The sequence below is a fragment of the Trachypithecus francoisi genome, unplaced genomic scaffold (assembly GCF_009764315.1).
Source record: "Trachypithecus francoisi isolate TF-2019V2 unplaced genomic scaffold, Tfra_2.0 Lachesis_group0, whole genome shotgun sequence".
Taxonomy (NCBI): domain Eukaryota; kingdom Metazoa; phylum Chordata; class Mammalia; order Primates; family Cercopithecidae; genus Trachypithecus; species Trachypithecus francoisi.
Window position 1 is genome coordinate 174052072 of NW_022681453.1, and position 12579 is coordinate 174064650.

General features: G+C 41.6%; 1 protein-coding gene across 3 annotated transcripts in view; it reads left to right on the forward strand.

Annotated features, from left to right (window-relative positions):
* Positions 1–12579, forward strand: part of RARB (retinoic acid receptor beta) — a 775222-nt gene that overhangs the window by 626610 nt on the left and 136033 nt on the right. For all 3 annotated transcript variants that reach the window (XM_033212816.1, XM_033212817.1, XM_033212818.1), the window contains one exon: positions 10550–10698. In XM_033212816.1, coding sequence (XP_033068707.1) covers positions 10550–10698 — 149 coding nt within the window. The remainder of the gene's footprint in view (positions 1–10549; positions 10699–12579) is intronic.

Here is a 12579-nt window from a genome sequence, read left to right on the forward strand (position 1 = left end):
ACTCTTTGGTCCCAGTGTCTCCCCACCAGTAGTATCCTTAGCCTAGATCAGGGTTTTTCAACCTCAGCACTATCTATAACTGGGGCCAGATAAATCTTCGTTGTGGGGAAGGGGCCTGTCCTGGGCATTGTGAGATGTTTTGTAGCATCCCGGGCCTCTACCTATCGATGCCAGGAGCAGCCGCCAGTTGTGACAACCAGAAATGTCTCCCGATGTTGCAGAATGTCCCGTGAAAGACAAAATGATGCTGGCTAAAAACCCCTGCCCAGCTGGGTACGGTGGCTCACGCCTGTAATCCCAGCACTTTGGGAGGCCAAGACAGGCGGATCACCTGAGGTCAGGAGTTCGAGATCAGCCTGGCTAACATGGTGAAACCCGGTTTCCACTAAAAATACAAAAAATTAGCTGGGCGTGGTGGTGCGCATCTGTTAATTCCAACTACTCAGGAGGCTGAGGCAGGAGAATCTCTTGAACCCAGGAGGCGGAGGTTGCAGTGAGCTGAGATTGCGCCATTGCACTCCAGCTTGGGCAACAAGAGCAAAACTCCATCTCAGAAAAAAAAACAAACAACAACAACAAAAAACTGTGCTCTAGATTAAGGAAGGTGGAAGGGAAATGTATTTGTGGGAGGTGGGGAAAGGTGGAGGTGAGGTTGGTTATCATTCATTGAGTACTTACTGTGTGTCAGGCAAATTGCAAACGTTGTCTCTGGTTTACCAACAGGAATCAGGATTATCTTAATTTTCAGCAAAGAAACACCAGGACTCAGAGAAATAAAACTCTATGGCCATGAGTAAGTGGCAGAAGAGACATTCAAATTCGGGTCCACCTGGCAGCAAAGCTTACCACTTTCCCATCACCTCCTCCACACAATTTTATGCAGGCTCATGGCATTTTCTTTCTTTTTAGGAACCAAGAAAACCCACACAGTGAGGATTAAATTGGTTTCAAAGTTATTTTGAGGCTGTTCATATGGTGCATACCTGTAAGAAACAAAACAGAACAATTTCTTTGCAGCAAAATTCTGAGTAAGCCAAGCATTATTTTATTAAGAAAAAGAGGGTTTTGGCTAAATGGTAGTGTAATCGATCACACTTGAACTTCCTTAGATCTTAGAGGAGTGGCAAGGTATGTGACAGAACATAATTTCATTGTTGTCTTCCAAGCATTTCCTTTTTAGTTTTCTGTCAGGCTGGTATCAATGTGGTTTTCAAATAGGTATATAGTACATAAGCAAAGAATGTGTGTGTGTGTGTGTGTGTGTGTGTGTATGTGAAATGAATGTGACTGTGTATGTCTGAAATGATATACATGTTAATGCTCCTGTTTTAACCTACCCTGTGTGCAGGAAATTTGATCAGATAAAATAATGTCATTTATTAGTGTGATAGTTCCTTTTGTAAATATTATGGGAATCCCGATAGAAGTGAAATATGGAACTGAGTCACTTGATGTTGAGAGAAACTCTTCAGGGGACCTCAATATTGCAAAGCAATTAGCTTCATCTACATGTGACTCCCGAGACTTGTTCGAGCATTTGTTCACTTAATGCAGTTTCATTTCTGATGCCTCCACGTTCAGATCGTTAATAAGCAGTTAGATGTTTTGGCCTCTTAAGTGACTGTAAGAGAGGATTTATTTGAACCCTGGCATAAGCTATCTTAGTATGTCCTAGAAAACAGTGATAGAAAACGTCTGTTTAAAACGTCATGCAAAACAACCTATGAGATATTTTTTAATATACTCCTTGTGGTGAGAACACATATTATAAAAATGAAATGTTGGTGTTGAACGTGTCATGGTACCTTATGATAATATGCCAGCACTTCCCATGGTAAAAGCCAGTCCCAGGAATAACTTCTGTTGCTGGCCATGAGCCCAGACAGGTATAGCTACAATACAGAGTGATTAGTGGGTCCTGAGCCTTACTCTCTTTCTTTTTTTTTTTTTTTTTTTTTTTTTTTTGAGGCGGAGTCTCGCTCTGTCGCCCGGACTGGAGTGCAGTGGCCGGATCTCAGCTCACTGCAAGCTCCGCCTCCCGGGTTTACGCCATTCTCCTGCCTCAGCCTCCCGAGTAGCTGGGACTACAGGCACCCGCCACCTCGCCCAGCTAGTTTTTGTATTTTTAGTAGAGACGGGGTTTCACCGTGTTCGCCAGGATGGTCTCGATCTCCTGACCTCGTGATCCGCCCGTCTCGGCCTCCCAAAGTGCTGGGATTACAGGCTTGAGCCACCGCGCCCGGCCACCTTACTCTCTTTCTAAGGCCCAAACTATCTTGTCAAATTTAACCATATCTTGAATTGAATCAGTGTTTGGAAAGTTATAACCATGAGTTAAAAGCAAGAGAATTACAAAGTTCTGCAGTTCTCAAATTTGAGTAAGTAGGCCTGACCAGACCAAACCCTGTGAACTTCCTAGCCTAGGAAATAAATCAGGGAGATGGAAAATGAGAATTGAAAAAGCTGGGAGGTTTGCTGAGATAATAGTAAACATATTAAGTCATGTAAATCTCATTTATAAAGGCTGAAAGCATTGTTGTGTTTTAAATTTCCTAATTCTAAGGTGCTCAGTTCTCCCTCTCCTCCACATGGTATGGGGAAGGAGTAAATGAACTAATGTCTATTAAGCACTTTGCATGGCCCCTAACACAGTAGGCGCTCAGTAAATAGTAATTACTATTAGTTCAGGCTCTTCTGGTACAACTTTGAACGCACTGCCAACTGAAAGCCACTGCCAAAATTCTGTGAGAGTGAACGAAGACTTCTGGTTTATGATGAGCATAAACACACACAGCCTGAAGATCTTAATGCATTAAGTACTTAACAAGGTGGAGTATTTAGTAAGGACCTGTGCAAAGGGCAAGTTGACAGAGTTCTGATACTAAATTAACTCAGCAAAATGGGATTACAGGAAGGTTAGGACAATAACAAGACATTTTTTATGTTAGGGTGTCTCAAACATCGATGTGCATAAACATGATCAAAGGGTTTTGTTAGGATGCCTATTCTGATTCTGCATTTCTGGGGTGGGGCCAAGATTCTGCTTTTTTTTTTTTTTTTTTTTTTTTTTGAGATGGAGTTTCACTCTTGTTTTGCAGGCTGGGGTGGAATGGCACGATCTCAGGACGCTGCAACCTCTGCCTCCCGGGTTCAAGCAATTCTCCTGCTTCAGCCTCCCAAGTAGCAGGGATTGCAGGCATGCGCCATCATGCCCGGCCAATTTTGTTTTTTTAGTAGGGACGGGGTTTCTCCATGTTGGTCAGGCTGGTCTTGAACTCTCAACCTCAGGTGATCTGCCTGCCTCAGATTAAGTGCTGGGATTACAGGTGTGAGCCACTGTGCGGGGCCAAGATTCTACATTTTAACAAGTTTCCAGGTGATGCTGATGCTGCTGGTCCAGGACCACACTTTGCAGAGCAAGGCTTTACTAAAGACTCAAAACCAAAATCTTTCCCCTAGCCCTTCCTTTTGTTTCCTGCCTATGTTCAGCACCTGTTGCATGTGTGGTCAGAAAAGCAGGGTTTCTCACAACCCAGCTCCAGCCCTAGGCCCGGATCCCTGGTGACCCGGGCAAACACACACTTCTTCAGGGTCACGGGCAGGTTACTGAGTCAAGACTGCCAAGGCCCCACAATGATATTTTCCTTCACTCCCCATCCTCCTCCCTCCCTAGCCACCTCAAACCCGGGACTAATCTTGGAGCTGCTTAATAATAACAAAGCCAGCAGCAGAGTAAGGCAAGATTTCAAAGCAGAGTTTTTCTTGTTTGGCAATTACCTAATTTCAGGATGCGATTCACAGATTTGCAAAACCCATGTGTGTGGAAACCGTTTCTCCTGAAACATGATTAAAAGCAGATCCTCTCCTGCAAAGGCGACATAAAAATTAAGTGAGTGACAGTATGGAGTCTTTCCATGCCCCAAATGTTTGGATGCATGTAAATTACATTTTAATAAAATGTCTACACACACATTCATACACGCATGCGCACACGCAAACAGCGGAGAATCTGGTTCTAATTACTTGTACTTTAGTTGAACTTTGGCGTTTCCTTTGACTCTCTCCCTAATGTATGTGAGCTGTAGGCTTTGCAGGCCTGCAGTGAATCCACAGAAAAAGGGAGAAAAAAATCCAGATCAGCCTTCTTTGGTGCCAACAAAAATGAAGTCCAAACGAACATTTTGACCAAATCCAACTTTGCTTTTCTCCCTTAATTAGCTGAAATGACTCCCTTCCACCGGGATTCGGAGTTCTGGGCTCAAAATTCCCCTAGGGCCATTCAGGAAATGTCTTTTGCTTTACAACTCCTTTTTCTTTTAAAGCTCAGCTGCCCAGAGAGTGCATTAAAATACTGTCTTAATCATAGAAGGTTCTAGTAAAAAGGCTGGGCTTTCCTAATGCATGATGCCTGCCTGCCTGCCTGTAATCAGACCCAACCTAAAATCCTGAAATCTGTCAACATGGTTTAGCCAGCCGTAAATTAGCTCTCACAAAGAAAAAAAAAAAAAAGTATACTGAGCTCTCTTAAAAGTGTTATCTGCTACTTAATCTAACCTTTAGAAAAATGCCAAGCATGTAAGGAATTGTGAAGGGAGCTATTGTCGAAGACTTTCTGTGTGTTTAAATGACACTCAGGTGTGTTGTAACAACAAGGACATTTATACTGTGTTTTCTCAGGTGAGTTAAATTCGTAAGTGCCAAGTCCTTTTATCAGGCAGCAATGTTAATTTCTTTTCTTTTGGGAGTGAATCAACCTGAGAGTTGTGGCAGTGTTTAAGACAGCTTCGGCAGTGGGAACTTGGGAATTCTGCTTTTGTACCATCCCCGTCGGAGGAGATTTTGTTTAGCTTTGTTTTTGTTTTGTCTGCAAACAACTTCTGAGTTTGAAGCCTTTTTAGAAGACTGTTTCTCAAAATGCAATCCAGAGACCTGTGCCCATCCGCAGTGAGAGAAGTTCAGACATTGAGAGCAAGTGTTTCAAAACTTTTGCAGCTATTTGACAGGGTTATTTTATGTCCGTTAAATCAAATTTTTTTTAAAAAGCTGGAGCTCGTGCTTTGGACGTCTTTGTTTTTCCTTGACTCCTGTTTCCTGGAGATTCATTTGTATTGAATTTTATCAATCCATGAGGGATTGGGGGAAAGACTAAGAAATGGTGCTTCACCACTGATAGTCTGAAAAACACCAGTTTAAAGCTAATGTCCTCCCTAATCTCAAGAATTCTCCTGTTGCAGACCACACTTCGAGGAACATTGATTTAAAGGCAAATGAGTCCCATGACTAATTTATTATACAAAGAAGGGGATTCTAGCTTTGCTTCCCTTACTGATAGTTATCTGTATGTTGTGGGGGTGGAGAGGTCTAAAATAGGGGCTAGAAGCTTCCGACGATGCTGCAGGTTTGGTTCACTCTCATCTTCCCTGAGGCTCACTGTCTCCACTCATGTGTGCAGTTCAGAGCAGCCCTCTCAGCATCACTGGTGCTGACTGTGCTCTGGGCGGGGACCCACAGAGCCAAGCATCCCTCTCACCCGAGTAGCAGAAGTTCCTCTGACTTGCCCATTCCCTGACGAAGCAGGGCAGCCCATCTGGTTAGCAGTTTGGATGCCACATTGGAGGCTGCTGCTTGTTGGGCATTCAATCAGCAAACAGAACTGAGTAAGTCCATAAGTAGGCAAGGAAATAAATAAAAGCAGGAGACAAAAAGCAGATCCGAATTATTCCTCAAAGACTGCTTCTCCAAACTGAAATCACATCAGGATGGCTGCAGTGTAGTTGTTTTATTGAATGACACAAGCCTCTTTTCCCCCTGGGAAGTCTAAAAACTGCTTTTTTGGCCTGCCTGAGATCGCTGAATGAGCTAATACAGAACACATTGTCTGCTGAGCCGGCAGAGTTTTCGAGCAAAAATTTTATCATTCCATAGACTGATTGTGCTTGCCTGGAATAAGGAACAAAATGTTTGAGGCCTCTCAAGGGTATTTTGATGAATCTAACTCTAATTTAAAGGGACTAATAGATTATTGATTTCAGCAGGATGACAGTGAACAGATCAATGGCTGAGTACTCTGTATCTACCTTAAATAGCAAAAATGACTGGTAAAAGGAAAGCCACGGGCTGTCCCCCTGCTTGTTTCCCACTGACTTTCTTGAGGAGGGGGTGGTAGTGGAGGAAGGCAGAAAAAGAAAAGGAGCTCTAAGAAACTTTGCCAAAGTATGTTTTTGCTACCTTACCAAAAAGGCAAGAGATTGCATTAAAGTACAAATCTTTTATATTGATGCCATATCCTGGTTGTAATTCTAGAACTTGTCTTGGCATGTTCGCCTGAGGCAAGCTTTGGTGATCTGATGGACTATACCACTGAAAATGTTTTTTTTCCTTGCGTTGTTCTCAGTGTTATAGGCCACAAAGAGGAAATAAAAGACCACTGACCATCAATTTTGAGGGTGATACTTGAAAAAAAAAGTGTATATATATATATATATATACACACACACACACATTTATATATATGTATATACATTTATATATATGATAGATCTGGAATATAACTTGGTCATTAGGATGTTTAAAAGCTCCCCAGCTGGTTCTAGTGTGCAGCCAAGTTTGGAACCCACTGTATTGTAATGGTTGGTTTATTCTCTATTAGGCCAAATTTGTCGAGGATAAGGGATTATATCCTATCACCATCTATAGCGTATAATGCAATGCCTGGCATGTTATGTCACTCAGCCAAACAAATGATTGAACACATGAACAGTCTGAGAATCTATTGTACTCATATGAGAAAGTTCCTAGAATTACTGGTGAAATCACCACAACCTAAATAAAAGTCCAGGGCTCTCACTATTGATTACTTACAATAGAACATTTTCATTCATGGCAACTGTTCAGGAAAAGCCTTCTGGATTCATTCATTTGCTATAAATGACTCTTATCCATAGGAAAAGATCCAATCTTCACAAAATGTTTTGGGATCTTTAACGTCCAGTAGACTCCACGTTTTTTTGTGTACTTTGCCCCAAGTTTTTTGGGTATTAAATTATGCACAATTTTGTTTCCTTTCTTTGGGAAGATGAAATGCTGGACTCCCTTCAGTGCATGTGTTTGAAGTGGCATATTTATGAAAATTACTACCCACTTTTGAAATTCAGGGCCTAGCTCTGACAGCTGATTCCAGCCCCACCAGAATTCTATTTACAACTTTCCTAGACAAGCCAGATTAGCGGTTCTACACGAGCAAGTAGGACCTTAAAACACACCCCTCCCCACCTTCCTTCTGTGAAGAACTCAATGGGAGACTGATCATAGTGGTGATGACATGACTCTGTCAGTTGTTGAAGCACATGGGTGGAAGTAGAAGCACACAAATCAAACCACTCCGAAAGGTCTGAGAGGCATCTGGGGAGGGGATCACTTACGTTGATATCAGGGGTGTCAATCCACACAGCCTTTCTAGAAGTCAGTTTATCAACATGCATTAAAAACAAAATATTTATAAAATAACTTTTGATCTGATAAATACCCTTCAGTAGTGTATTTGAAGGAAATAAAGATGTGCTGAGATTAGCTACAAAGATGTTCATCACAATGGAATGTTTTCTGTGAAAAATATTTATCGACAAGGAAATAAATTGATGACATCATAGGTTAAACAAAGTCCCCAGCAATCTCAGTATAATTCCACATTAGTAGACAAACTCGAAACATTTATGTGCATAGAAAAAAATTCTGGAAGGTCGTACACAGTGAAAAGATTGTGGGTGATTCTGTGTGTATGTTTTCTTAGATTTTTAACAAAGAGTGATACACTGTTTTGTAATTTTAGCAAATAGTGTTTTCTTATTAATTTGCTTTCAGTGAAGCTGATTAGTTCCGTGTGAAGAAGGCTTTTGCATCTACTGCTTGATAGCTGATAAGCTTTAGTGACATCTCGGATGCCAACCCTTCTATAAAACAGTTGCTACCACTGTGCCAACTTATTCAAAGTAAGGGCTTCCTATCTGCCAGAAATAACGTACTCAAGATTGCTATCTTCATCCTAGATACCTCGGTTCTAACCAGTAAAGACTATAATAGATTTATCTACTAGGACCTGCACTACTCAAATGAATTCATTCCAAGTTTCTTCTGAATTATGAAAATACTATAATTATAGTTGATTCTGTTCCAAAGGGCTAATTAATTACTTTTTTAAGGAAGCAAAGGAGTATAAGAGCTATTTGGTTTAATTTTCTCATTTAACAACTTAGAGGGGCACTTAGTGCTCAAAATGAGGAAGAAAAAGGAAAAGGAAAAAGTTCATGTGCTAATTCAATAAATACTGATTGATTATCTACCATGTGCCAGGACCTCGTCTAGTCCTGGAACACAGGTGTACATAATGCAGGTGAGTTTCTTTGCCTTCTGAAACTCAACATTCAGAGTATGGGGGGTGGCAGATGTAGAATATAAAATTATATACAGACATCTAAAATTTGAACACTGGTTAGGGTTTTATGGAAATAAAATAGTGAGACAGAGTGACCAGGAATGGAGAGGAGAGGGGCATTTTAATGACAGAACTCATCTCTGGGAAGGAAACATTTGCTTTGAGATCTAAGAAATGAAAAACAACCAGATATTTGAAGGTCTAAGAATTTCCAGAAAGGACAAATAGTTATTGCAATAGCCTCCATTGGTATGAGAGCTCAGCCTATTCAGAAGACAGAATAGATGCCAATTATATAGAATTCAATAAATTAGGGGACTCACTGAAGGCAATGATGCTGCTAAAAGGCCATGTGATTAAAAGCCTTGTAGAACATACTAGAGTCTGACTTTCATCTAATTGATGGCTATTGGAGGGCTTTAGATAGGCAAGTGAAAGAGATGGATTTTAATGTTTGAACAACTATCTTGACTGCTTGTTTGAAGACTAGACCCTAGGTAGGAAGAAGGGGCATGAAGGAATCAATGCAGAAGCTATTGCAGCAGTTGTGAGAGGTGATGGTGGATTACTAGCATGGTGTGGTAGCAGGATAGTGATATGGGGATGGATTAACAGTAAATGTAGTGGGTAGAGTCGACCTGACTTGCTAAAAGCTTGCCTTCAGGATAATCCAGTCAGGAGAATATCTACTCTGGGAGATTATAAGCAGTAGGGCAACTGGAAACTATATTCTGGGAACTATACTGTGTATTGAAAAGCAATTTGGAGACTAGAGGATTCTGGAACATTATTTAACCACTTTTAATTCCCCTTCCTGATTTCCGTCTTATTTTATGAGCATGTTTACCTGTGATAGAAGTAGAGCCAGTTCTTGCTTTGATTCTGAGTACAACCCTGGAGAATTAGGGGTAGGAGAACACCCCGTTCTTATATTTTGTGAACTCCCATTTCACATGGAATTTGGGTGATTAGATAACAGTATAGAGGATTATTTTTTAAAAATCTAGATTAAAGAGTAACATGACTTAAAAATGAATCCACCACTCTGTGTCATCATTAGGTTTAACCTACTGCTTCTCAAACGTTAATTGTACATTTAGTCATCTGCAGATTTCATCAAAATGCAGATTTCAGATTCCACAGGCTTGAGCTGGGACCTGATACTATTTTTCTAATAAGATCTTAAGTGATGCTGATGCATGTTGGCCCAAGGAGCCTTCTTTGAGTAGCAAGGGTCTTACCCATATTGTTATTAATGAAGATCAGTTATGGCTGCATCATGCTAAAGACTACCCCAATACACTTGTTGAATGAATAATTTGGGCATTTTCTTCATTTGTCCAAAGGAAAATTTAAAAATTTTAATTAATTAATTTATTTTTTGAGGCAGAGTCTTGCTCTGTTGTCCAGGCTGGAGTTCAATGGCATGATTTCAGCTCACTGCAACCTCTGCCTCCTGGGTTCAAGTGATTCTCCTGCCTCAGCCTCCTGAGTAGCTGGGATTACAGGTGTACGCCACCACACCTGGCTAATTTTTGTATTTTTAGTAGAGATGGGGTTTCACCATGCTGGCCAGGCTGGTCTTGAACTCCTGATCTCAGGTGATCCACTTGCCTCAGCCTCCCAAAGTGCTAGGATTACAGGTGTGAGCCACCGCGCCCGGCCCAAAGGAAATTTGCTTTTGGTTAAGTGAGCAACAAGGTCAAGTCATTTGAGACTCTACATGAATCAGAAGCTACTGGGGTTTGTAGTATGATTATCTGAATTTGTGTGTTGGCTCTACCACTGCTCTGTTGATCTTAGACAAGTCGCTTCCTTCCTCTGAGTTTCTGTTTCTATTGTGGGTAAAATTGTGATAAAAACCATGGCCCTCACAGTGCTGCGTGAGCTGTGGACTACAAGTGAGAGATGTATGAGACTGCTTTGTAAACCGTAGAGCACCACATCAATGTCAGTGTCACCACTGCTGGGCCTACAATGACAGCTGTTTTTATGAGCTCATCCCTGCTAGTGTTATTACTGAATTTGGGGCAGAAGCATATGAATTCACTGTTGAAAAAAGTAATGAACTAAAATACATCTTCTCTTTTTTCTCCCTCTACCCCATCTCTATTATAGCAATTGAAACACAGAGCACCAGCTCTGAGGAACTCGTCCCAAGCCCCCCATCTCCACTTCCTCCCCCTCGAGTGTACAAACCCTGCTTCGTCTGCCAGGACAAATCATCAGGGTACCACTATGGGGTCAGCGCCTGTGAGGGATGTAAGGTGAGTTTTCACACCTCTGTGCCTGATGAACTCTCATTCTCCTTGTACTTTCTGGAGGTGACCTTCCCAGTTCCAAAAATAGGCTGGATGTGTAACATCACCTCCCATCAGTGTGGTGAATTGTTATATTTGGTGGTTTTTATTACTTCCGTATAGATCTTTGGTTTAAAATTCAGAAACTTCTAGGTCAAAGGTTTTAAGGCCCTTAAAATACCCCCACATAACAATTCTTTTTAGATGATAAGAACTGGCTAGGCCAGGTGTGATGGTTCATGCCTGTAATCCCAGCACTTTGGGAGGCCAAGGTGGGCTCTCACTTGAGGTTAGGAGTTTGAGGCCAGCCTGGCCAACATGACAAAACCTCATCTCTACTAAAAATACAAAAATTAGCCAGGCATGGGTGACTGGTGCTTCTAGTCCCAGCTACTTAGGAGGCTGAGACATGAGAATCACTTGAAACCGGGAAGCAGAGGTTGCAGCCAGCCAAGATCACACCACTGCATTGCAACCTGGACAACAAAGCGAGACTTTGTCTCAAAAAACAAACAAACAAAAACAAAGAACTGGTTGGAAGAATCTTGAGAAGTATCATTCTGTTTCTCTTTAGAACATGCCGTCTGGTGTCTGTAGTTTTATTTTATTTTTGAATATGACTGACAGTCCACTGAATCAACTTGCAGGGAATCCAAGGTTGAAACTGGGATTTATCTCCTGGCTGTTTTCCTCAGCTCTGTGGCCTTTGAATTACAGTTTGATTTTCAGCCTGTAGGGACTTGCTACTGTATGTGTGTCATAAATTAAGGGGAGCTGGATTTAAAATTCCTGCCTACAGAATACTGGAGGCTGAACATGTGTCAGGCTGCTTTGAATCAAGCAAGACAATTGTTATCAAGTCCAACAGTCTTAATTGAGTGAAAGAGCTTCTTTTTCTCAAGAAAGAAAAGAAACAATGACTTCAAAGGCAAAGATAACTAACTCATCCATAAAAAATTTCTCAAAGGAACTGTGGCTGTCTTGAACTAGCCCTTCCCTAGATATATAACTTCTTTAAGTCCTCTCTAGATGGTTGTTTAGATCTGTTGTTTATACATCTAAATTGCATGATTCATTTGTAATTGTTAACATGTTGGAATAATGTTACAGGCACTCCATGGCATTTTGTATTTGGCTTATCAGAGTTAGCACTTAACTGTATATATTGGTTAGGCACTGTTGTATGACAAACCATCCTAAAACTAAATGGCTTAAGACAACAATTCTTTATTTAGCCTGCAATTCTGTGGGTCAGCAGTTTCAGCCAGACTCATCTGCATGGTTCATCTGGACTTGGCTAGGTTCCACCATGTATCTCTGGGCAGTTGTAGGTTAGCTAGTTGGCTCTGCTTCTGGGGGTGCTGACTGTGGGCTGGGGAGACTCAGCTCTCCTCCATGTGATCCCTCATTTCCTTCAGGCTGGCCCTGGCTTGTTCACAGAGGCAGGGTTCCAGAAGACAGAACAAAAGCACATAAGGTCTCCAGAGGCTTAGGCTAAGAAGCATCTCATTACCACTTCTGCCACATTATTGGCCAAAGCAAGTCGTAAGGTCAGCCTAGACTCAGTAGGTAGGAACATAAACTCAACTTTTGTTCTTCTTTTAAATAAAATAAAACTAATCTGTCAACTTGAAAAAACTTTTTTGTAGAGATGGGGGTCTCACGTATGTTGCCCAGGCTGGTCTTGAATTCCTGGGCTCAAATGATCCTCCCGCCTTGGCCTCCCAAAGTGCTGGGAATACAGGTGTGAGTCACCGCACCCAGCCCCACTCAATTTCTTAATGGGCAGAGCTTCAAAGTAATAAGTGATATAGATATGGAGGGGCCAGGGGGAATGGGTGTCATTTT